Source organism: Lepidochelys kempii, chromosome 14 (genome assembly GCF_965140265.1).
Source record: "Lepidochelys kempii isolate rLepKem1 chromosome 14, rLepKem1.hap2, whole genome shotgun sequence".
Taxonomy (NCBI): domain Eukaryota; kingdom Metazoa; phylum Chordata; order Testudines; family Cheloniidae; genus Lepidochelys; species Lepidochelys kempii.
The window spans coordinates 8,628,733-8,653,983 of NC_133269.1; the positions used below are offsets into that span (position 1 = coordinate 8,628,733).

At 37.8% G+C, this 25,251-nt stretch overlaps 1 protein-coding gene across 5 annotated transcripts in view; it reads left to right on the forward strand.

Moving 5' to 3' along the window:
* Positions 1 to 25,251, forward strand: part of SMURF2 (SMAD specific E3 ubiquitin protein ligase 2) — a 124,338-nt gene that overhangs the window by 40,721 nt on the left and 58,366 nt on the right. For 3 of the 5 annotated variants that reach the window (XM_073310783.1, XM_073310779.1, XM_073310781.1), the window contains exons 2-7: positions 3,169 to 3,207; positions 5,192 to 5,300; positions 13,920 to 14,053; positions 16,488 to 16,553; positions 20,031 to 20,115; positions 22,739 to 22,822. In XM_073310783.1, coding sequence (XP_073166884.1) covers positions 3,169 to 3,207; positions 5,192 to 5,300; positions 13,920 to 14,053; positions 16,488 to 16,553; positions 20,031 to 20,115; positions 22,739 to 22,822 — 517 coding nt within the window. The remainder of the gene's footprint in view (positions 1 to 3,168; positions 3,208 to 5,191; positions 5,301 to 13,919; positions 14,054 to 16,487; positions 16,554 to 20,030; positions 20,116 to 22,738; positions 22,823 to 25,251) is intronic. The other 2 variants (XM_073310780.1, XM_073310784.1) reach the window with 2 other exon arrangements.

The following is a 25,251-nucleotide window of genomic DNA, read 5'->3' on the forward strand; positions in this document are numbered from 1 at the left end:
TGGCCGTGGGCGTGCATTGCACAGATGCACCATTCTCAGAGAACAAGAATTATTGGTAAGTAATTTTTGTATGCATGTCTTGTCACCTTGTAATTTATTTCCACCCTTGCAGGCGATTATCTTCATTCTTGATTTTTTCTTTTTTTAAAATCCATTCCTGGAAAGAGAAGGTTATTGTTGGGGGAAGCATTTTCCCCTTTTTGCCAACACATTCCAATTTTCCCTTGGTTTTGGATTGCAAAGAAATCTCTCAATCATTTTTGTGAGAGGCTTGTTTTCAGTTTCCAAAAATAAACAAGACTTGTCTGGAGCCACCAAACTCTGATAATAGAGACAATCTATTCTACTCTAATGTTTATCTCAGGACTCAGTGTCTTTCTCAATTTGCCATTGTTTCTTCAGGGACCACAAAATTTCTTTCATAGCTAACTGATTACTCAGCACTAGTATCCTTTCATAAAACTTTATTACTTGCATATGATTGCTCTGTATCATCCCCTTTTTTCTTCAATTTAAACCAATATTATTCCATTTGACTTGCTCTCTTTTAAAATTATAATATTAACTGCCATATTTTAATAGCTTATTTGCTTGGGCAGTAACACGATTAGAGGGACAAAAGAAACCATTTTTTCTGAAAATAAATTAATGAAGACAAATTGATAACTATAGCAATGGATGTTAACTTCGGGCTGGTTATTACCAGAGGCTACAGAAATTGTAAAAATACTATCTCCTCAGCCATTAAGGGCATGGACATGGGCTGTAAATACTTACTTGATTGTTCAGCCGCATCATTGCCTGTTTCTTCTCTCCATTCCTCTGAAAGTGCAATATCATCCTAGGTGAAGGACTCATAACCCCTGAAAGGGAATTTTCAAACAGAAGAGAACTTTAAAAATAGGAATCCATTTATAATTCATGTTTTTCAAAATTCTGCCGTTTGTAGTGTCCAGCTTAGTAGTAAAGCCTTTCTCCGTATCTCTTGTGCTCTTGTTCTACTTTTTTTCTGAGTACAGTGTGATATGTAAAATTGTCTTGCTTGTTTTTTTATTTAAAAGGTCTCGGTCAATTTTGCGAAGTGCAAGTCTTTCATAAAAACATCACTTGTAAATACATAGCTACTTTGTCGGCAAAGAGAGGGAAGAAAACTGCCTCAGTTGAGCTGGGTGATTATGTGGTGCTGATAATTGTAGCTTTTTTGTCTTTAACCAGCACAAAAGATTAAATATTGGACTGTTCTTGAATTCGGCCACCTTCTTTTCTGAGTGGTCATCTACAATTTCATGTGGTTGGATTTTCCCATTCAGTTCATTTTTAGTGTGCTCTTGTCAAGAAAAGAGTTCTTATAGTGATTCTACCATCTGATTCTTTAATTCAGATCTCCAAGACTCTACCCAGCTTCTGATGCCTATTCAGAAGGTTGTTTTTGAAGTTTCATATAGTAAGGGTGGAATCTTTCTCTGGGGTTTAAGAAGACAGATAATGGGGAAACCTGAGCAGGAAGACAAAAGTTCATCCGGGTAGTTTCCTTGATAGATGGTGTAAAAGCAGGAATACCAGTCAATCTAGACTGGTGAGTCTGACTAACCCACCAAATTTACATGTGGAAAGTCTTGCTATTTATATAGAACTGAAAGGAAGACAGATCTCTAATAAGTTATTTAGAACTAGGTCAAACCAGTAGATTTTAGGTCTCTGGTGTTCAAGCATCTTAATTCTTTTGTTGCTGGTGGGCAGATAAAGCAGAAAGGTACACAGTAAGTGGAAAAAAATATGAAGGTATATCAACTAGGAAATGCACATAGCTGTCATTACTCAATAGAAAGCTTAAACAAAGCCTTTTTGTGTGGAGGGAAATTCTCTGTACAACATTTCGAGACTAGATCTCTCTATCAGTCTTGTTTTAAAATATTTTAAAACAACTTCATTTAGTACAGGTATGTCTCCGTTATTCAGACCCATTTGGTTTTTTACAAACTTTTTTACAGAAAAATCACTTCTAAAACCTTACAAACCTGATCCTATTTAGACAATTACTTTGATTCTATGAAAAAATTGCCATGAAATGGTTATAATTTACCTTCTGGTGATGTATTGATTATGGTGGGATTTAGATTGATGTATTTAATATTTATCTGTGGTTTTTAAGCAACAAGAAAATCATTTTACTGTTCAAATTTAAACAGTTAATAAACCGGAAGGTTCTGCACATAGAGCAGATATTTTCTAAAAGAACCAAATTGTTTTTGTTTCATAGTTTACAGGTCAAGTAGCTAATAGATTAGCATATGCGTCTGAGGCAAAAAGATCCTCAGTCAATCTCCATTATGTTCTGATTTTTCAGCTCTTTAAATTGAAATGATTTCTGATCTGACTCTTATTTTTCATGTAAGGCAAAGCTTGTTCCACAAGTGTTCCTTACATGTGTACACCACCTACTTAAATCCTTATGTTTTACTAACTGTACCATGAATACCCTCTGGAGATTGGTTATTTTTGTCTTCTAATAAAGTGTGAATTGAACGCATTTTAAAAGCTGGCTTGTACTATCATAGCAACCAGTTTTCAAAGTGAGAAACTGAAACTGCAAAATTAGAATCAAGAATAACAGCTGAAAACACAAATGGCAACTCTAAATGATTTTTGCCTTCTAAATCTTTAATTTGTGTGAGTATGGTTGTACTGGGCAAGCTAACTTCATGTGGGGTAATTTATCACCGTCCATCAGGAATTACGTCAAGAGGGCATACGGTATAGGGAATCACCCTAATCTGTTCTAGAGGCACTTGCCTTTCTTTCTTGATGCAGTTCCATCCTTCCTCTACATATTAGCATGTTCTGGAGATGAAATTAGATTAAAAATATGGCCATGTCTGAAGGGCTGGAAAGCGCTCACATACTGAGAACAACACCTCTGTGTAACTTCCACCACAGCTGACCCTGGGGTAACTGTGAAAAGAAGTAACTTCTGGCTCAGCCTTCTGTGTTTACTTCACACAACATTAAAAATGGCCCGTGATCACAATTTGTTTCCTTGCACACATCTCTGATGTTCGTTGATTTTTACTTTGCACTGGGTTTTCTGGAATGCTGAGAAGATAAAAAAAAAATTCTAAAATATTTATGACCAGTAATTTCATTATGTATTTCTTGTTTCCCTTGCAGTACTATGTGCAAAAAACTTGGTGAAAAAGGATTTTTTCCGTAAGTAGCTATTAAAATTTATGAATTCATATATGTGGTACATGTTACATAAGTTCTGTACGCTACTTTTAACACCTCATCATAGTGCATTGACATCCATATGTTGAAGGGGATAGTGGTGTTTCCAACCCACTGTTCTTCAGTGCTTGTAACTTTTTAAGCTGGCAATCATCCTGGGAGTATTTTTTTTAAATTAAAAGAACAAAAAAACAAAAATGAACAAAAATATCAACAACTCCTCTGGACTGGTGTGGGAGAGGGTAAGAAAGCTTATGGGTTGAAGATATTTTTGGTGCTAATAAATCTGAAGGATTTTCATCTAAAAATATTGATCTGCTCACTTTTTGGTGTTTGTATAGTATGATTGGTTGATGATGTGCAGTAATTTTTTTTTAAGCAAACAATTCTGTGTTTTTTCCCCCCACATATGTACCAGTTATATTGGTACTGACTTTAGAGTGGGGAGAGTTTTTTTTTTTTTCCATTCTGAGTAACTTCTCTCAGGCAAATTGCAGGCTTTCAGAAAAACTAGTATCACATACATAAATATATATTGAAACATTTTACCGTAGAACAGCTCCTTTGGTCTAACCAGCAGATATACTTTTTAATAATTAATGAGCAAGTCAGAATACGTATTCACCTGCCCTGAACTGAAATTATGCACTTTCCACTAGTTTTCATAATATTTTGAAAGGGAAAATGAAAAAGGGAAAGAGGATTCTTCTTTACCACACACGTGTGTGTGCGCGCACGCGCACAAATATACACCGAACCCTCGCTAGAACTCGGGGTTCGGGATCCATGTGTGGTACTGCGTTACCATGGATCCCAATTTAAATTTGGGACCCATCACCGCGTCCGCGCTATATGCAAATCCGCGAATAGCGATGTGCTCTCTAGCGAGGGTCTGCTGTATATTTATATCTATAGATATATCTATATACACAAATATAAATATAATCAACTTCCTTCCAAATGAGATTGGTAGGTAAAGCAGGAGAATCCAAAAGGGCAGACCCTAAATTTAGGATAACCTGCAAAGAGGAAAAAGATGGATGTGTGTCCTTTTTTGTGGTCTTATGATATATAAAGAAGATCGTAAAGCCTTAATGTTTGTTTTGTTTGTAAGGTCTGTAAGGAAGAGGCTGTTTATTACTATGTGTTTTGTATTGTGTCTAGCAGAATGGGGCCTTCATCTCAGTTGGGGCCTGTAAATACTACCATAATACAGATAATTAGCAAGGATAACTAAAAAATCCTGCTTTTAACTTAACTTAAATACCAGGAATGTTATCTTCTGTGACTTCAGTGGAGTCCTTGTTGGCTTGGGAACTTACACAGAGTCCAAAAGGCTGAGAGTGGTTATACCCTTATATAACGAGCTTTTCTCCATAAATATTTGACTTATAGGGATTAAAAAACAAACATTTTTAAAGCGTTTGAATGGAAATTACTTCCCTTCTCAGCCAGGTTGCCCTTGCTTGGTATATTTCATGTTGTCCTAACAGGCCTCCAGTCATCCATAGTGCCATCCCAAGTAGTCAAGATTTGAATGGCAAGTGTAAAAATAGCAGAAGGAAAAAGCAAATAAGGTTAAAATCCTTTCTTTTTCTTTGCAGGTCACCTTTAGAGCATTGTTGCAAAGCTCAGTTTGTTGATCTACTTAAAGGCAGTGTAACATTGTAGTTTTGTCAGTTTGTATACAGAAGACGCCCATTATTTTTACATATTTGTAGAGAATATAAAATATCTGAAAACTTTCAGAGCAAGTATTTTATCCTGAATTTTGAATATTCTAATGCAAACGTCACGTTAACCTACTTGGAGCTGAAATTGTGATGATGACAGACTCCGATTAAATATGACCCTTTTCAAACTACTCAACATACAAGAAAAAAATCACACCTGTGTATTGATTATCATTTTATTTTTCTCAGTTTTCAAGCATGCCCTTTTATGAGTTTTTCCTCCCCTCCTATAGGACTTCCTGATCCATTTGCTAAAGTGGTGGTCGACGGATCTGGCCAATGCCATTCTACAGATACTGTGAAGAATACGCTTGATCCAAAGTGGAATCAGCATTATGACCTGTAGGTGTTATCAGTGATATCTAAAATACAGCAAAGGTTTGAAGTTGAATCTTCTGAAAAGCACAGAAACTCCAAAATTGCCAAATGTTCACAGTAGTATTCAGTTCAGGGCTTGAAAAATATGCCAGAGGAGTTAACCTTATTAGCCAGGGTAAAAAATACATGCACCACCATGACACCTTTCCCATCTCAACACTGTACCCCAGTATGTTTTCTAATACACTGTCTGCAATGCATTTTACAGATAGCAGTGTTGTCTGGATTATTTTATTGTCCAACATTTTGATAGTGGACTGTGCATAAAATAAAAGGAAAAAATAGTTACCAAATTTCTCTTAGCATTTATTCTTTGTTTCCTCTTTATTCCATTTTTTCTTCTGCCATGTAGTTTGGTGTCTTTCCTTCCGTCTTTCAGAATCTTTCTTCAGTCCTAATGTTTCCTTCTTTCCCTTTCTTACTCCCTTTAATTTGTGCTAAATATTTAATTTATATTCTGTGTAGGTTTTTATACTGCCGTCCTCACCATAGTATCTGAGCTCCTTTCAGTAGTGCAGTAAGCAACATGACATACATCTGTCATGTGTGGTTCATTCTTTCTCTTGCTTCTCCCTGGGGGAGAATTTTCTGTGCAGAAATAATACAATATTTTGTTAAGGATTTTTTATTTCTTTTTATTATATGTTGTTTCTTTGCTCTCTTCTTCCCTTTTGTTCTTTCAATATGTGCTTGGGGTGAAAGGCAGAAAGAGGAGCCTTTGAACTATTTGCATAGTTTGCCTCATTGCACTCTTTTTAGTCACTGATTACATCCTGGTTTAATCCACTCCTCCATTCACATTGTCTTCCCTCCATTTCTGTTTTCTGCCAGTATCTGCATTCACTCCTTAGGGCCTGTCTTCCAGTGCAGACCTTCAGTGTAGCTGCAACACATTGGTGTAAAATGGGTTTTTACAAGTTTGAAACTGCTGCAGCACTTTTATAGAGAATGTTTAAAACCATAGGTGTTGTAAGTAGAGGTGCTGGGGGTGGTCCTGCACCCCCTGGCTTAAAGTGGTTTCCATTATATAGAGGTCTGACAGTTTGGTTCAGTGGGTCTCAGCACCCACCTATTATACAAATTGTTCCAGCACCCCTGTTTAAAACTGGGATAAACTGCACTGGGTGTAAGTCCTGGTTTGCACCAGTGCAGCACATCTATGCTAGGGATTTGCCCCAGCATAGCTGCATCACTGAATTTATACTTATGCAAATATCTCCACTCCATGCCTCCAGCTTCCCAGGGAAAAGAAGCCGTGGCTCCAGCCAGCATCCTAAATCTTCAGCAGAACACTAATGTGAAAGATCTGGTTTAAAGTAACCTCAGATCTTCTACTTCCTTGAATGGTTGAAGACTAAACATGCACAATACGTTTTGAGAACTTTTTGGTGCAAGATACAAAACATTTGCATTACTATTTCACTAAATGTCATTGATAATTTAATGAAACAATATTGCTTTACTTGGGGAGTGGGATTGTAGTATTTTAGCCAAGGACAGCATTTTTTCAAAGCATATTTTCAAAGCTTTGTAACTGTGCCATAAAAACTTAATCCAGAGTCAAGCTCTGCATACACAGTCTTATTTCCGTTTCCTAACATATTTGATTTAAAAGCAGTTTGTTATAAGGAGAAAAAACATCCCTATGCTTTTCATGTTTAAAGAACTTGAAAATGCTTTGATTTTCATAATTATTAAATCTGCTGAGGTGCTGATTTTGTACAAGTAGCTAATTAAGTGAATTCTCTAAATCTTTAGGAACTGATTTTTTTCCAGAGATTTCTTAGTAATCATACTTATTAGGCATTGTAATCAGGAGCATTTGTTTTCTGGGTTGGTGTGGCAAATACTGCCGTGGAAATTGATGCTAGCTGGTGAAATACATTTAAATTGGAAGCAGTACCGAAGTCTTGCATTTTCCTTTCCTACTCTCATTCTTTCTCTTTCCTTCCCACCCCCTTACCTTTCTTTATGTTCTTTTTGGAAATGCCCATTAACACACATTAATGAGCTTCTTTATAGGAACAAAAAGAAAGGCGTAAGGGAGAAAGGAAAGTGAAAAGAGTGTTGGCAAGTCTGTGTTTCCCACAACCTTGGTGGCTTTGTAAAGCTAGTTGTGGGATTTTTAAAAGGAGTAATGAGTGACTATAATTTGATGGTACTTCTGTCTACCTCCAAGCTCTGTGCTACAACTGCCTATAGCCTAAAGAACAAACATCTCACCAGTCACTACTTAATTTGGGCACTGAGAGTGGAGCTGCAGTTGTAGTGGCCTATGGGAGTGAACAGTTGATAGGAGCAGATTATTAAAAGCATTTAATGCTTCATATTTTGTGGAGGGTTCTCAGTATCTCACTAGGGAAGTGGGAGTGAAAATAGCAATATAAATTTTTAGCAGTTTTTTCCCACCTTCTCCCCCACTCTGATATTTATAAGAAGAAGAGAACTTACAACTTTTTGTTTTATCGTACAATATGGATCTGCTGGGACCCATAGACTCCACAGTCCAGATCCCTATACTAAATGTAACAGGTGCAGTCGGTACCATTTTGTGCAAAATAGCGGAGATCATGGGTTTCTGGCAAATTACCATGCTCAACTGGGCAAATTTGAGGCATCCTTAAGTTATCGCATTTAAATTCAATCGCACATTAAATGCAGATTAATCTTAACTTTCCAAAAAGGTTTTTATTAGGACTGTCAAGCGATTAAAAAAATTAATCGTGCAATTAATCACATTGTTAAACAATAATAGAATACCATTTATTTCATATTTTGGATGTTTTCTACATCTTCAAATATATTATTTCAATTACAACACAGAATACAAAGTGTACAGTGCTCACTTCATATTTTTTATTACAAATATTTGTGCTGTAAAAACAGAACAAATAGTATTTTTCAATTCACCTCAGACAAGTACTGTAATGCAATCACTTTATCATGAAAGTTGAACTTACAAATGTAGAATTATGTACAAAAAATAACTGCATTCAAAAATAAAACAATGTAAGACTTTAGAGCCTACAATCCACTCAGTCCTACTTCTTGTTCAGCCAGTCACTCAGACAAACAAGTTTGTTTACATTTGCAGGAGATAATGCTGCCCACTTCTTGTTTACAATGTCACCTGAAAGTGAGAACAGACATTCACATAACGAACAATATGTGGTGGGTCATCATCTGAGACTGCTATAATATGAAATACATGGCAGATGTGGGTAAAACAGAGCAGGAGACATTCTATTCTCCTTTGAAGAGTTCAGACAAAATGTAAATGTAAAGAGTTCAGTCACTTTTTTTTAACAAGCGTCATCAGCATGGAAGCATGTCCTCTGGAATAGTAGCTGAAGCATGAAGGGGCATATAAATGTAAATACCTTGCAATGCTGGCTATAGAAGTGCCATGCGAACACCTGTTCTCGCTTTCAGGTGACATTGTAAATAAGATGCTGGCAGCATTATCTCCCATAAGTGTAAACAAACTTGTTTGTCTTCGTGATTGGCTGAATAAGAAGTAGGACTGAGGGGACTTGTAGGCTCTAAAGTTTTATGCTGGTTTGTTTTTGAGTGCAGGTATATAACCAAAAAAAAATAAATCTAAATTTGTAAGTTGCACTGTCGTGATGAAGAGTTACATTATGGTACTTTTATGAGGTGAATTGAAAAATACATTTTTTTTGTTTAACATTTTTACAGTGCCCATATTTGTAATAAAAATAATATAAAGTGAGCAATGTACACTTTATATTCAGTATTGTAATTTAAATCAATATATTTGAAAATGTAGAAAATCATCCAAAAATAGTTAATACATTTCAGTAGAATACCAATTGTTTAACAGTGTGATTAAAACTGCAATTAAGATTAATTTTTTAAATTGTGATGAATTTTTTTTTGAGTTAATCATGTGAGTTAACTGCGATTAATCGACAGCCCTAGTTTTTAATCCATCACTTTCAGAATCTTATGTGTCTGAATAAATCAAAACAGACTTGTTCAGGTTAGCAATAAATAATTCCTCAGACAGAAGCAGGTCTTTCCTCTGTAACTAGCACATACTTTCATGATCTCTGAAAGAGTTATCTCCATGCCTTTATTATGTAATGAATTCTTAAGAGATGGCATTTTTGTGTGTCTCTCATCTGAGGGACCTGAAATCCAAGAAAAATGAGTTTGCATTCATTGGTAACGTTACTCTTAATACATATGTCTTTTAGGGTATGATCCTGTAGAGATGATTATTCTTCCTGTATCCTCCTTTAGAGGTTGGCTCTTTAAAGGGTGTAAGATTCAAAAGCACTCTTGGTACTTAAGGTCTGACCTCACACTGAATCTCAGTCAACAGTCATTTTAAAAAAAAAAGTCTTTTCTCTCCCTTCTCTCTTCATTCAGTTACTCTATTCTCCTTTATCCTCATTTAAACCCAACTTTTTTCTTTGCTCCCTTGCTCTATTAACCTGTAATACTAGATGTGATTTAAGAAACCTATTTTCTGTTAAAATTATTTACATTAAAAATAATAAAAAATCAGAGCTCTGTGTACTCTCCTGACAGCGTTTTCAAATGTACATATTCTCAGCTCCAAGTTGTCTAGCTTGGCAGTTAGAAGTATCTTAAACCCCAGAATGCTGTCCACATGATTGTCCTCTGAAGGAGCCTTGAATTGATTAAACAATTTTGACTCTGTAGAATATATTAATCTGAATGTGATTTAAATATATTTTGAATTCTTACTTTGATTTAACTAATACCGGTTCTTAGCTCTGCAACCCAAGCAGATGTTAAAATACAGTAATATTTTCCTTTGCAGAAAGTCTAGAAAAATGTCATAGTAAGAATAGTAAGTAGCCCACTGCCAAAAAGGATGATGATTAATCCCTGTGATCTATGAGATTATTTGCCTTTCCGACCTCTTCTGAAAATAATAATACAGTAGATTCTAAAGGCATCATAATGTTTACCCTAACAACACACCATTGCATGGGAACGCTAGTCTGTGACTTATGACACTTGTGCTGTTACAGGAAATAGTATGCACGCCAAGGATAACAGATGGTATCTCAATGACAAAATGCGCACTTAGTGTCTTCTGTGGAAATCAACCAGAGGAAGGTGCAAATATGTAGAATTTTTAGAACTGACGTAATTAAATACAGCATTATTTTAATTTTCTATTATAAAATATTTAGTTACTTAAAGAGGGTTTTTTTTATAATTGTAATAGTCTGATGTCCAATAACATTGTCTCTTGGCTACGATGTGTCTGCTGAACGCCAAGTTTAGGACCTTTTGCATAACAAATTAACACTAACAGGCGTTTTAATGATACTGCATCTGAGTGTATAGTGAGAGGAATCTGTTATGTATTTGTGAAACTGTATTTGAATTAGGTTGCAAATTTTAAGGGAACCCACATTCCTTAAGTCTGATTCAGCCCAATACACGTGTAGTTTCTGTCCTGTATAAGACTCTCCCCCTCTCCCCCCCCCCCCCCCCCAGGCTTTTGCAGTACTGTGAGGACCAATAGTACTTTTTGCTATATGTGCTCCTTAATTCAGATTTTAACATGAGAGGAAGCAGTTGAATTTCATAAATGATTAAATTCCTTAATCTAGCTGGGTGTGTGTAGGGGGAAAATCTGGGAGCCCTTCCAAAAAGAAATTGCCAAAGAGATGCTTTTTGGATGTAGTTAAATGTCAATAAAAAATACCATGCTTGTCCTAAGTCGTGTTCCCTTTTCTCCCTTATTTTCCATCTTTTTGTGTTTTCCTTATTGCTCATGCTTTTCCCAATGCCTGAAAAATCATATTTGGCACTTTTACTGAGCTTTATATGTTCAAAGCATATAAACATTATCTAAACCTAGCACCACCGCTATGAAGTATTATCAGTTTTTTTTAATAAATGGGAATACTGAGGGAAAGTGAGTGACTTGTCCAAAGCAACAAAAGGAGTCTGTCAGAGCAGGGATTAGAAATTGGGATTTCCTGGCTTCTAGTTCTGTGCTACATTTTCTTTGCTTTTCTGGAGACAACACATCTGGTCTGATCAGAGGTGCTTTTTCAGGAAGGAAAGATTTCCCCCCCACCCCACCCTTTTCTTCCTGCTTTCCTCTCCCAGTTCTGCAAAGAAAGTGTGCTTTGCCCTAGCATCACGATAGTAGGCAAGTCACTTGACAGCAACCCTTCTGGATGATGATGGTGCAAAATGGATCGGCTCTGAAGGAAATACTACCTATGGACCTTGGTGAAATAATTCATCTAAAATAAGAGCTAACCCTTTGTCTAAAACTTGACTTGAACCTTTTTGAGGTTACAAAAAATTTAATTTAATTTAAGCTCTAATTTACCTAATTTTGTTTAGAGGTGGAAGTATTGAAATACTGAAAATAGCCTGTTTCCAGAATATTTCATAAAACCCTATTCTTATGCAAAATCCTAGTTTGCAGACTTGAGATATAGAAGGGTTAAGATTGCTAACTTCTGGGTATCTTGCTTATCTGAACTATATCTCTTCACTAGTATCTTTCATATGGTCTCCATTGCAAGCATTGGAGGCCATGATGTAGATATTGAGGACGGGTATGGGGGCGGGGGGCGGGAAATGAGGAAACTCTCAGGATTTGGATACAATGGAATATTATGGGAGAAGAGAGATAAATTGATTTGTTATGTGAAGAAGCAGAGTTTAACTTCTTTGTTTTAAGATTTTGAACTTTTTTTTAAATAAACAAAATTCCTAGCTAGGGTTTTATGTTTGATTTTTTTTATTGCAAGTTGATGTGAAACAAATGTAACTACTGTCCCAACAATGGTCTGAAAATGTCAGCTCAGTCCTTAAATACCACTATAATTTTTCTCTGCCTCAATTTACATAATAAAAGAGATTAAGCATTTTTTCCAACAAGGTCCACTAGAGTTTATAGGAAGCGTTTTTTCCAAAGGAGGAAAAAACATCTTTCTTTAGTAAGTATAAATTGAATTGTTTCCTCCTCTTACAAGATACTGGGACTGGATTTTTCTGGTGCAAAATTCAGAAGCTAAATTGGTAAGCAGTAGTGAAGCTCTTACCTGCCTTCTATGGAGGACTTATTAGTTACTTCTGAGCCATAAAAAGTATTGGAATATGTATTTTTACTTAATCAGCTTTCAAGATAGGTTTGAAGTTTTATTTGACATTTTTTGTCCTTCTTAAAAGCAACAAGGAAATACTGGAAAATAAAAGGCTCGATTTTTTTTATTCTTCAGTGCTTATAACTAGTTCTCACAGGAATCTATTTTAAGAATACACTATATTTCATATACTTATTTTTGTAAACTATTACAACTAATATTGTGCAAGTGAATTCTGGTCTTCCCTTCTGTATTTCTCCTGTGCTTTTCTGCCTCCAATACAGTTCTTAAGTTGGCATTGTCAAGGTTGATAGGCCAAAAATCTGACCTCCCTTCAGAGTTACATTTGGTGGTCTTCTGATAACTTCAAATGAATAAATAAAAAGTTTTAACCCTAATATATTTTAAAAATCTAGGATGTAGTTTTTCCTGTTTTTTGTTGTTGGTTTTTTTTTTGTTTGTTTCTCCCAACACCACCCACCCCCCCAACCCTCCCCATACTCACAGGTATGCAACTACAGTAACGCTCTTCCCTGCTCTGCTCTGTTCTTGTATGCAGGCAGTAAAGTGAAATCTCCAAGAATCCTGCTCTGAAGGCCTGCATACAAGAAAGAAGCAGGGGGAAAGCGTTACATGAACACTTACTTGAGTACAGCTGCAATTTAAATCCCAACAGGTAGGTCCAATTTTTGGTCTGCCAGCCTTGACAGTATCATTTAAACTTTATGACCTACTGCATTAAGAACTCTTTTTAGATAAGATAATACAAACTAGAATGAATGTGGGAGGGTGTACTTAGCAAGTGGTGGTAGTATCTAGATGGCTGAATTGATTGTTTTCTTTTTGTTCAAAATTAGTTGGTAATAATCTAAACAAGGCCAGAATCTGTGAACTTGGAATGGAGCACCTCTCAGGATCTGGACCATAATTCTTAAGTTTATATTGCCCATGATAGAAATAACTAAACAATTAGATACCAGTCATTCTCACTTTGACATATTGTCACTGTCTAGCCAGAGGGGGTTGGCAATAGCTTGATATATCCAAAACACTTGGAAAGGTTCTTTCAAAATTGCTTCCTGTAAAAATTGGTTTGCAAATAAAATGCTTCTTAGAAGTGAATTAAAAACAACCAACTGACCAACCAACAACAAACCCTTTCAGTGTTCAGATTTTCTAAAATTTGAGAAATATTCATCTGGATTTTGCAAAGTACGCAGCAAAGTGTTTTTGTAGCTCTGTAGATGCCATGTATTTCACACTGCAAGGGATCCAGCAGGTCTGAACCAAAGTATTGTGCAGTCTTTTGTAAGAGATACTGGGTCAGAGGCAAGTCTAAACCAGTGCAATTTACCACCTCCTTCTGGGCCTCCATGTCGCTTAAATTACATCCATTTAGATTTCTTAAGACTCTTGCTATTTTATCAATGTGTAACTTTGTAATGCTATTTATTTTTGCCCTTTTCAGATATATTGGGAAGTCAGATTCAATAACGATAAGTGTATGGAACCACAAGAAAATCCATAAAAAACAAGGAGCTGGTTTTCTGGGTTGTGTGAGACTTCTTTCAAATGCAATCAACCGCCTTAAAGACACTGGTTGTAAGTAGATTAAGTGCTAATATTTTGTCTCTGTTTTAGAGCACTTTTGCAAAGAGTTTTAAAAAAAAAATTAAGTGGCAGCTTTGTGTATATGTGAATGTTTTGTTTTTGTTTTGCCCTTTTTAAAGCCCTGTATTTTCAGCCGGCCAGCCACTTGCAATATTTTTTCCTAGGTAAGGAAAATATGCTGAACTTAAGGCAGTGGTTTTCAGCCTTCTGTTTCCAGACTACATATTACAACAGAAAGTTTCAAAACTCCCTCTCCTGCCCTTTTGTGTCTAGAGTGGAGGGAGTTTTGAAACTTTCTGTTGTAATATGTAGTCTGGAAACAGAAGGCTGAGAACCACTGCCTTAAGTTCAGCATATTTTCCTTACCTAGGAAACAATATTGCAATTGGCTGGCCGGCTGAAAAACCCATGACTAAGGCAATGTCTATACATACAGCACTGTAGTGGCATAGCTGTACCTTTTATAGCTGTACCACTTCAGCACATCTGGTGAAGACACTCTATGCCGACAGGAGAGCTCTCTCCCATCAGCATAATAAAACCACCTCCCTGTGCAGTGGAAGCTATATTGGTAGGAGAAGCTGTGCACGTGAACACTTACGTCAATGTAACTTAGGTCGCTGTGGGGGATAGGTTTTTTTGTTTTTTTGTCGTCCCCCCCCGACACACACACACACACATGCCTGAGCGACATGCGTTATGCTGACATAGGCTGCAGTGTAGCCACAGCCTAAGCCTATTTACTTTGACCTCCTTGGACTTCAGCAATTTCATGAATGAAAACCGGTCCAGTCCTAAACTTGGTATGCCTTATGACTGAGCAATTATCAGAAGTATAACCCTCTCTGTCTTGTCACATATCTTACTTTCATATTTGCACAAACTTATACTGGGATGCTATTAGAGTTGTTGGCTTTATTTAACCAATAGTCAACATATCCTTATTTGGAAGGTTTAACTTCATGTATTGCAAACATATAATTTGATATTCTAACCATTCCCTGTTGTAATGAAAAACAGAGAGGAAAAATAGTCCTCGTACCAGCATTACTCACTTTATACCATGTTCTCTCTCCGCTATTTATGTACATTAGTGGTATCTTTGCACTGAAAGTTGACAAGATTTTTCTATGTCCCAGTGCAACAAAAGTTTGTTGGAGGTGGATGAAATTACATAGTTAGAATCTTTAAGATAACTTGTTTCAGATGAGACCACTCAAAAGGTAGTTCAGCTTCTAGGTCTTAGAATCTCAAGTGTCCCTTTCTTAACTTTGTTGTGGCATAGTTTGGTGCTTCTGGTGCTAATTGCCCAAATTAAACTTCCTATATCAGAGCTGTAAAGGAAGACGAATTGCAGTCACTGCCTTTATTGCCTTCAAAGATATAACGCTTTTTAGAATTGTACTGTTTGGATTCCAAGTGTTTAACTTGTTTTTGTTTTAATAAATTGTACTTAAAAAAGGTGCATGAAGGGTAGCTGTAATTTGAAATTAGAGTTCTGTAGTTTAGAATTACTGCAACTTCAATTTCTACCTGTGTAGCGTGTGCCTAAATGTTAACAGTTTACAGCAAACTTTTACAATAGTGCAGATTTACCGTTTTAAGAGAATGTTAATAAAAGTTGTACGATGCCTTTTTCTCATTATGCTAATTAACACGGACGCCACTGAAACTGGTAAGAGAACAGTAGTTGATCAATCATAAGGCATGCCTGCCACTGAACAAAGGTTGACAAACCGCTCTGGATTGAAAAAGTTGTACTTACCTGGCTGGGCCAGTCAGACTTTTTTTCCCAGGAAGTATTCTAGTCTCCCTTCAAAAAATTGGATTCTTGAAGATGAAGAAGCAACTGAATCTCTAATTTCAAGCTGCTTGTAGTTGTCTCAGTGGTTCAACACATTGCATTTTGCTTAATTGCTTGGATTTCTTGCTGTTTAGTGTCGACTACATGCTCATTTGATTGATGGTCCAGATTAGCTGTGTCTGTGTTAACGTCTCACTTGTACTAATATCAGATGCCATGGGGACAGTGAGTTATGGTGGTGGTTGTTAACCCAATGTAGGGAGCAACCAAGTTAGTTTTTAATACCATGTGACCAGTCCAGTCTGACAGCACAATCTCCTGTGTTAAATGAGACAGCCGGAGGAAAGTAAGAATTGTGAAGAGGAAAGAACTTTGAAGTGGGTCAGAACAGTTTAAAATTTAAAAAAGGAATTAAATGGGTTTTTTTACTTTAGTAAGTTTTACTTTCAATTTTAGAAGCATGAAAATTAAATGTGCTGTCTTAAGAATTTTGTTTTTTCCCTTTTCTGAATTCTAGCAATTTTAAGGTAGCCCAGATCTTGTTTTTATGGTAATTCACAATGCTCCTTAAAAACAGCAAAATATTATATAGTTAACACTAGATATTTCCTGATTTTATAGATCAGAGGTTGGATCTATGCAAACTTGGGCCAAATGACAATGATACAGTTAGAGGACAGATAGTAGGTAAGTGTGGATTTTTTTTTTTAATTCAATTGGAACTTTGTCTTGAATTGTACTATCAGCTTCTAGATTGGTGTTTTCTGGACTAGAGTAACCATAATAATGCTTTTAAATTTGATTGCCAGAGGCCTTTGGCAATGGCTCCTGAATAACAAAGTGTGTGTGTGTGTGCGCACGCACAATCAAGCTCATGCACAGAGTTATAGAGAGAAATAACAAGGCCCAAGAAAGCAAAGTAGTGCTGAACTGAGGCAAACCAGACTACAATAATACTAGTATAAAAGTTGTATAAAACACATTAAGAGAAAACTGCCTTGAACTTTGCTGTGAAGGAGGTGACAAATGAACTCTGGGGCTAACTTCCCCTGAAAACCCAGCAAAGCTGAAATTGCTGACCTTGCTTCACGGCACCATGCAAGACACATTTTCTCTAGGTTTTGCCTAAGAGTGGATGCCTGACAAGGAGTTTTACTATAACTGGAGTGAGTTCTTCTTTGGGATAACTTCCCTAATATATCTTTTATTTTTATGGCGCTTTTTAAAATGGTCTTGCTTCAATCTCAGCTGCTGTGCTGTGTGATTCAGGTACTTTGTTCCTAAATTATTTAAGGTTTTAAACACCATAAATAACTCCCTGAAGCAGACTCATTGGAAAATAAGCAGCCACACATTTAAGTAAATGTTCTTCTTTTGCTGCATTCTGAATTTCAGTCATAGGAAGTTTAAAAGGCAGCCCTGAGTAGAGCACATTGCAATAGTTCAGCCTGGAAGTCACCACACTGTGGATCACTGTGATGGGGTCTGTATTTCTGTGGGGAAGCTGTAGTCTATGAATATTTCAGAGATGGGGGAAAAAAGATTTGGGTCTCCGTGTTCAGCTCCTGGTTATAAAACCTCCAAGTCGTGTACCTGATCCACCCTGCCAGGGATCTCTACCAATAGACAAAGCAGCCAGGCAGCAAGTGAGGGTTTCCGGATGTTTGTTACCCTCCTCAAAATACTCTGTCCATTGACACCACTGCTTTATCTTAGCTAAATTTTAACCAGCTGTTTTGCCTCAGGTCTGCAGTCTTTGTGAGGTAGTAAGGTAACATCAAGACAGAGGTGATGTAATAGGATCAATGGTGAGAGATATGTCGGTATCATTAACACGTTATTAATGCTTCAGTCCATGCTGACATATCAGTTTTCCATGGAGGTTCAGGCTAAACAGTAATGATGATAAAATAGATACTTGTAGCAACTCCCTTGGTGCTGGTGAAATATCCATAGCTACCGACTGAAACGTGCTTGAAAGTAGCGTTCATCTCTTCCCTGAGCTTGTGAAGTTATAAAGTGTGTTACATTGGAGCCATTGCTACTTCCCCCTGTAAGAACAGTATCTGTATGTTGTTTCGAGCTGTTAAGACACAAGGCATTTTTAAAGTTCAGTCAGTGCTGCCTTTAACTTGACGGATACTCTGCAAGATTCCAGAGGCTCCTACCTTGTTTCTGTTGAAAATTCATTGTTAATCTCCTTAAATTTTTCTTCACTAATACAATTTTGTTTCTGGGTGAATGGGTCCAGGTAAAACTAGGTACTTCTGGTATGATAGTTAAAGAGTAGAGAGATTTTTTTGAATCAAAATAAATTGTAGTTAAAATGAGTTGGAAGTGGGGTTAGCTTTGTAACAGGGGTGAAATAGCCTGAATTAAAGGATGGGGTAAAATTGAAAGGTAAATTATTCTATTTCAATATAATTGGTGTCTTCAGCAATTGATAGTCTAGGAAAAGAGGGACACCTTGATGTATGCCTTATGGATAAAAATCTAGGGACTCCCTGGTGAATGCCTTATAACTGAGGGCAGAGAACAGGGGGAATCTTGCCTGGGGTTACCTTTTAAAGGGGGTAAAAGAAGGGCGATGCTTTTGGGTAGTGGATACAAAGGGCACCTGAACTGTGCCTTAATCTTGCAGCTCTCTTCTGTGCCATGATTTTACTTCTGATGTGGCGGTGCAGAAAAATGAGTCCTTACTCATTACAAAATAAAGCCGTCCACTAATTTTGGTCCTTACATAGGCAAAGAGGAGGTAATTGTTTAGTTTCATTTTTGTCTGTGTGTATTGCTTGCCTACATGCAACAACATGAACTTGTAATGTGTGGGGTTGTTGCAGAATAGAGTAAATCAAGCATTTCCTTGCTCTCTAAAGAAATTAAAGGCTGTCTATATTTCTCTCTAATAAAGACCACACTCATAAAAGGTTAGGCATTAATACTGGCTAGAAATGAGGTTAATGCACACAGATACTGCAAGACTTCTTGTGTAGTTCAGCTAATGTCCCAAAATCCTGAACTTCAACACACCTTTTGGTTCAGAACTGGGCCTCTCCTTTTCAGAGGTTGCCAATAATGTTCAATTGTCTTGTGGTTTTATGATATGGGCAAATGTCCATTTGGGTCTAGATTGAGGCCATTAAACTTATTTTTGCTTCATTTGTGAACAAGATTTGAATGCAGGTGTCCTGAGATGAAAAGGTGCATTCATGTCACACAGCCAACAGAAAACAATCCTGTATTTGGTTTCATGCTTGACTAACCTCTTTAACAACAACAAAATAAATAAAATGCAACCTGAGTGTTCCGATATTTTTATACATTGCAATGTCAGGAACGAAAATTGTCCACAAAACCTGTGATTTCATAACTTCAGTGAAAAAGCTTCTGGCCTAAAAACAATGTTTTAAAATGTTTAAGACTGTAGCATGTAATACAGTTTTAGTTCGTTTATAAATTTTTTACTGTGAGTAATAAGACTACTGTTCTGATTAATGCTTTTGAAGTAGATTTAAACATATTTAAGTTGTATATCACTGATACTTGAATGTTAGTTTACGTAGATCCCTAATAACCAAAAGGTATAGTGCTCATAACATTTAAACTTTGCCTGTTTTGTGTGTTACCTTTTTTGTGTTGAATTTTCACCCTCATTCATGGTTACTAGGAAAAAAGTAAACCTTCGTGAAAATTGCATTTTCAGACCACTTAACAGGCCCAGTCTTGGTTGCTGCTTTCCATTAGAAGTGTTCCTTTTCAGTTTCTAGTTGAAGTCTGACACTGGCATTGCGCCATTCCACTTGCTATCCTAGTCATTCTGCATGGGATCAGCCACTTTGTTGTCACCAGACCAGTTGTACAGTTTTAAGCTTTGCCTAGGGAAGATAAAAATTAATTGCAATTTCAGATTTATCTTTTCTTCCCACTTTGAATTACACTTTTATCCCTAAAAGATGGGGTTTTCAAAGCAGCATGCAGAGATTTAGCTGTATGGAGCCACATATTGTCTCTGCTTAACCTTTATTAGCTATTTGGGGAGGAAGATAAAATTCAGAAAACAGTTTAACTTAGCCCTCCTCTAAGTTGTACCTTCCCTTCCAAACGTAATTGTGATTTGGATTCTGTTGCAGTATCTTTAATAATTGCCTTTTAATATTTTAATAGTAAGTCTTCAATCCAGAGACCGAATAGGCACAGGAGGACAAGTTGTGGATTGCAGTCGTTTATTTGACAATGATTTACCAGATGGGTAAGCTAACACCTATACTCACTTTACTTTTTAACCTTTAAAGTGATGAAACATCAAAGTAAAAATAGACAAATTTGTTTTTTAAATATTTGTAAACCTATAGGAGTTTTAATTTAGAAGCTAGAGACGTGCCAGTTACTGATTTAGCCTAAGTAAGTACCTTCTACAGTTATGTCTACAGTACAGCCAGGCTCGATGCTCTGAGTTTGATCCACCAGTGGTTGATTCAGCGGGTCTAGTAAAGACCCGCCAAATCGACTGAAAATTACTCTCCAGTTGATCTCTATACTCTACCCCTAACGAGAAGAGTAAGGTAAGTCGACGGGAGAGTTTCTCCCGTTGACCCCCCCGCTCCCCTGCAGCGTAGACCCCGCGGTAACTTGATCTAAGGTACGTCAACTCCAGCTATGTTGTTCACGTGGCTGGAGTTGCATTGCATAGGTCGACTTACCGTGGTAGTGTAGACATAGCCTTACTCAGAATGATTGCTAACGAGTGCCACCGCTAAATTGACCGCCGGTGGATTGATTGCAGAGCGTCGATCACTGCCGTAGTGTAGACCTGCCCTAATAGTTTGAGCATTGTTGATCTGTTTGCCCATTTGGAGGGCAGGAGGAGAGCATGTTATATCAGTGAATGAATGAAAGTATATACTCAAGAACCCACATCTGGTTTAAGAATTCTAGAACAGATAATTGACTTACATGAATATAATGTAAATCTAAGTGATAACTAACATTCTTGAACAGCCCTGCTTCAGCCACAAGATAATCTAAGCGGACCCAGTGCCCTAATTTTGTACCCTGTGTAATGTGAGAGCATGCCCAAAATGTCTTCTACAGAGCTGTAGAGAGGATAGAGTATTGTAAAAATGGGTCTCTCTTCTTCTCGCTTGTAAATCAAGAAAACAGTATTGTTCAAGGTCGTGGAGACTAAGTTCTTGCTGTACTTACCTGCCAAAGGCTGGATTCAGGATATTTTTTCCTTTATGAAAACTGATGAGATCAATACCTAAAGCAGTTTGGGGAGTTCAGAAAAGTGTTCTGTTTTAGGTGCTTCGGCTAGCATCAGCATAGCAGAGGAAAGACAGAATTCTGAATGTGAGTCTTGGCAGGGAGAGACAGGAGATAGTTTCAATTTTCATTGAAAAATCAGTTATCGCTTGTAAGTGATAAACCACATTGTAGTGTTGCTTCAGAGTCTGAAGAAGTTTTAAGAAAATTCTAAAAAGGTATGTAAGTCACTGTTAAATATTTCCCTTCTAAATATTTCTTAGTTAATTGTATAAATGCAGAGCTAGTCTAAACCTTTGAGAGAATTTTTAATGGAAAAATAAAATAGAAAAGTCCTGTAACTTAAGGACAAATACAGTAAAAGCTTTTTTATCTGACATGTTGGGGAAATGGGGGAGTGCCTGTAAGTGAAAAATTCCAGTTAACTAAGAAGGGGGTGGGGGTGCAGAGCTGGGGGTTGGGCCATGGGAGGGAGTGCAGAGTTGGGGCACGGCACGGGATGGGGTGCAGAGCATGGGTTCTGGGAGGGGAGTTAGGGTTCTGGGAAGGGGCTCGGGGCAGGGAGTTGGGGCACAGGAGGAGTTTCAGGGTGCTGGATCCAGGAGGCGCTCACCTCTAGTGGCTCCCTGCAAGCGACGACCTGTCCCTAGGTGAAGGCGCTGCTAGGCAGCTCTGTACACTGCCCCTGCTCTGCCATGGGAGCTGCGGGGACGGCAGCTGTGGGTGGAGGCAGCGCACAGAGCCCTCTAGCCACGCCTCCCCCTAGAAGCAGCAGGAACAGGTCGTCGCTTCCAGGGAGCCACGCAGAGCTAGGTAGGGAGCCTGCCGATCCAGCACCAACCAGACTATAAACCGGACTTTCTATAAAGATTAGAAATGCCGGTTTATGGAGCTTTCCGGATAACACAGCTTTTACAGTAGTAATTTTTATCAAAGGAAATTGGTGCAAAAAAGATACTGTGCATGATTGCATTTTTGTTATCACAAAAAGAGAAGTTTGATTGCACCAGAGAACTTCTGGTGCTTCACATTAACTTGCTGCCCAGCATTTGTAACAGATGCCTAAATCATTAGCAGTGGTTGAACTGAATTTTAAGGAATTTATATATTTCAGAGGAAAAGGTGAAGAGAAAATATCTTGCAACAAGCTTTTTAGCTATGACATTAGGAGTAATGTTTTAGTTTACATGAGATAAGTCTGTTTACAGGATGTTTCATTTTTAATAAGTATAGATAAATTATGTTAATCCACCATATTTAATAGAAATTATATTGAAACAACAGAGTTTATTGGAAGCAGTTGCCAAATAATAAAAAACTGAGCATATTATCAAACATGAAATACTTTTATTAGGAAACTTTTGGAGTATTTGAAGTTAATTTCAATTTGAATAGTTACTGAATGTGAAGGCACAACATTGTTAATGATTTGTCTGGCTTCAAGAAGAAAACATTTTATTAATTCTGAGAGTTGAGCTTTCACTGTTCAGCTACTATGATTGATAATAGATGATGTGTTCCTGAGTTGGCTGTTGTGTTAGAAACATTTTTGTGCCCTGGTTTCCTGGAAATATCACTCATTGCCTTATCTCTCAATGTCCGAATTCTAGTTGGGAGGAGCGGAGAACTGCCTCTGGAAGGATCCAATATTTAAATCACATTACACGGACAACTCAGTGGGAACGACCAACACGGTAAGAAATTATAAGCCATGCCTACAGTGGAGTTCACTTACTGATTGAAAGTACTGAGCACCCACAGCTCCCATTGGGCTCAAGAGTATGTGCTCAGCAATCCCTGAAAATCAGGCCCCAGATGGGATATATTCTCCCCCCTCCTGCTTAATCACAGGAATCATTCCAGTTAGATATCTCTGTACTGGTCTTCATATCACTGATTTTTTGGTGGATTTCATCACTGTGGAACCCGAAGAATGCCAGTCTTTACACAGTGGGCTTTATGAAAAAGGGATTCTGACTGGTTGACAAATGTCTGCAGATATGCTATAACTATATGGGTCAGAACTCTTAAGCTGATTGTTACAAATATGTAACCAGTTTTTGAAATCAGTATAGTCAGCTCCAGTTACAATAGCAGTCAAATCTGTCAACCTTCATTTCCTCAAACCAAGTGGACTTCTGCTATTATCTAAGCCGTAAATAGTCTCTGTGCATTTTATTCTGGAGCTTTTTGCAGACCCTCTGTGTCTTCTCTTCCTTCCTCAATAGCCCTTATCCTTTGGAAAATTCACTGTGCATAAGGAATAGATGAGCAAATGACCTGCACTGTTAAACTTTCAGTTCTACTATATGCCTGCATTTCTCAATTGAAAGTACTGGCTATTTAATAATTTTATTTATGAATTTATATTTTCTTGATTATATAAAAATGTCTATCCTAAGGTCTAGACACACAAATGTGTCCCTAGTTTTGTACTGTGGAATGTGTGGGTAGACTGTTGTGCCTATATGGATCCCCATTTGACACATTGGAGGTTCTAGAGTAGCAGCCGTGTTAGTCTGTATTCGCAAAAAGAAAAGGAGTACTTGTGGCACCTGCATCCGATGAAGTGAGCTGTAGCTCACGAAAGCTTATGCTCAGATAAATTTGTTAGTCTCTAAGGTGCCTCAACTCCTTTTCTTTTTATTGGAGGTTCTGTGAAGGATCATTGTATGAACCCATAATGTTTATAACTCTTCTTCACCAACCCAAACAATCAGGACCAACAATTTCTACCTCACTTGTCCCATTTACACTATCCTCATCTGACACCCTTCTCAAAACATAATGCGGGGACGGACAGACAAGTCTTGTAGGATACCCTGAAGTTCCATATGCTCTAATCCCTCCACTGGGGTCCCTCCCAGTGACCCCATCCCATCTCCTGATCTCTTTTGCATCCACTTCTGTCGTGCTCTTCTCCTTACCCTCTCACTGTCCTCTGGCTCTTCCCTCCCCGCCCAGCCCCAACAAACATCTCTCCCATCTTAAAAAAAAATATGTATCCTTGGCCTCACTTTGCCTCTCCAGCTACCACCCTGTCTTCCTTCTCCCTTTCATCTCTAAGCTCATTGAACATGCTGTTTACAATTCTTGCCTGGAGTTCCTCTCCTCCAATTCCATTCTAGACCTTTTCCGTTCTGTCTTCTATCCCTTGCATTCAGCTGAAACCACTCTCGACAAAGCCTTTAATGTCCTCCTTCTTAGCTAAAGCTCAGAACCGCCACTCCATCCTCCTCGACTTGTCAGCCACCTTTGACACAGTTTACCATGCTTTTCTTGAACTCTGTACTGCTTTGGTTTCCTTGACTCCGACCTCTTCTGATTCTCCTATCTCTCTAATTACTCCTTCAGCGTGTCCTTTTGGAGGATCCTTCTAATCCTCCCTCCAACTTTCTGTGGTGGTTCGGAGGTCATAGTCTTCTTGCTTTACACTTTTTTTGTCTCTGGGTAATCTCATCCACAAACACAAACTTAACCTTCATCTCTATGCTGGTGACTCCCAGATCTACCTCTCTTCTCTGGAACTGTCTCCTTCTCTCCAAAATAAAATCTGGGCCTGTGTCTCTGACATCACCTTGTGGATGTCGAGCTGCCAGCTCAAGCTAAACATGGCTAAAACAGAGCTCCTAATTTCCCCCACCCCCAAAGTCCTCCCTGCCACCTCCTTTCTCTATCACAGTGGACAACACCAGCATCCTGCCTGTCACTCCCTGGGTTTGTAACCAGGCACCCTCTGCGACCCAGATCTCTGTCTAGGTCCTCACATCCATGCTATGTCTAAATCTCACTGATTGTTGTTCTGCATAACACCAGTAAGTTATGGCCTTTTCTATCCATTCACACAGCTAAAACTTTCATACAAGCCCTCGTCATCTTGCATCTCTCTTACTGCAATATCCTTCTTTCTGGCCTTGACAAATGCAATCTTGCCCCACTCATATCTGTTCAGAATGCTGCTGCAAAGATCATTTTCCTAGCTTGTTGCTTTTATTATGTCGCCCTTCTCTTTGAATCCCTTCACTGGCTCCCCCTTCTCTATTGTATCAAACATAAGCTGCTTGTATTTACTTTTAAGGCCCATCATAGTCAATGCTCACCCTACCTGTCATCATTCATTTGC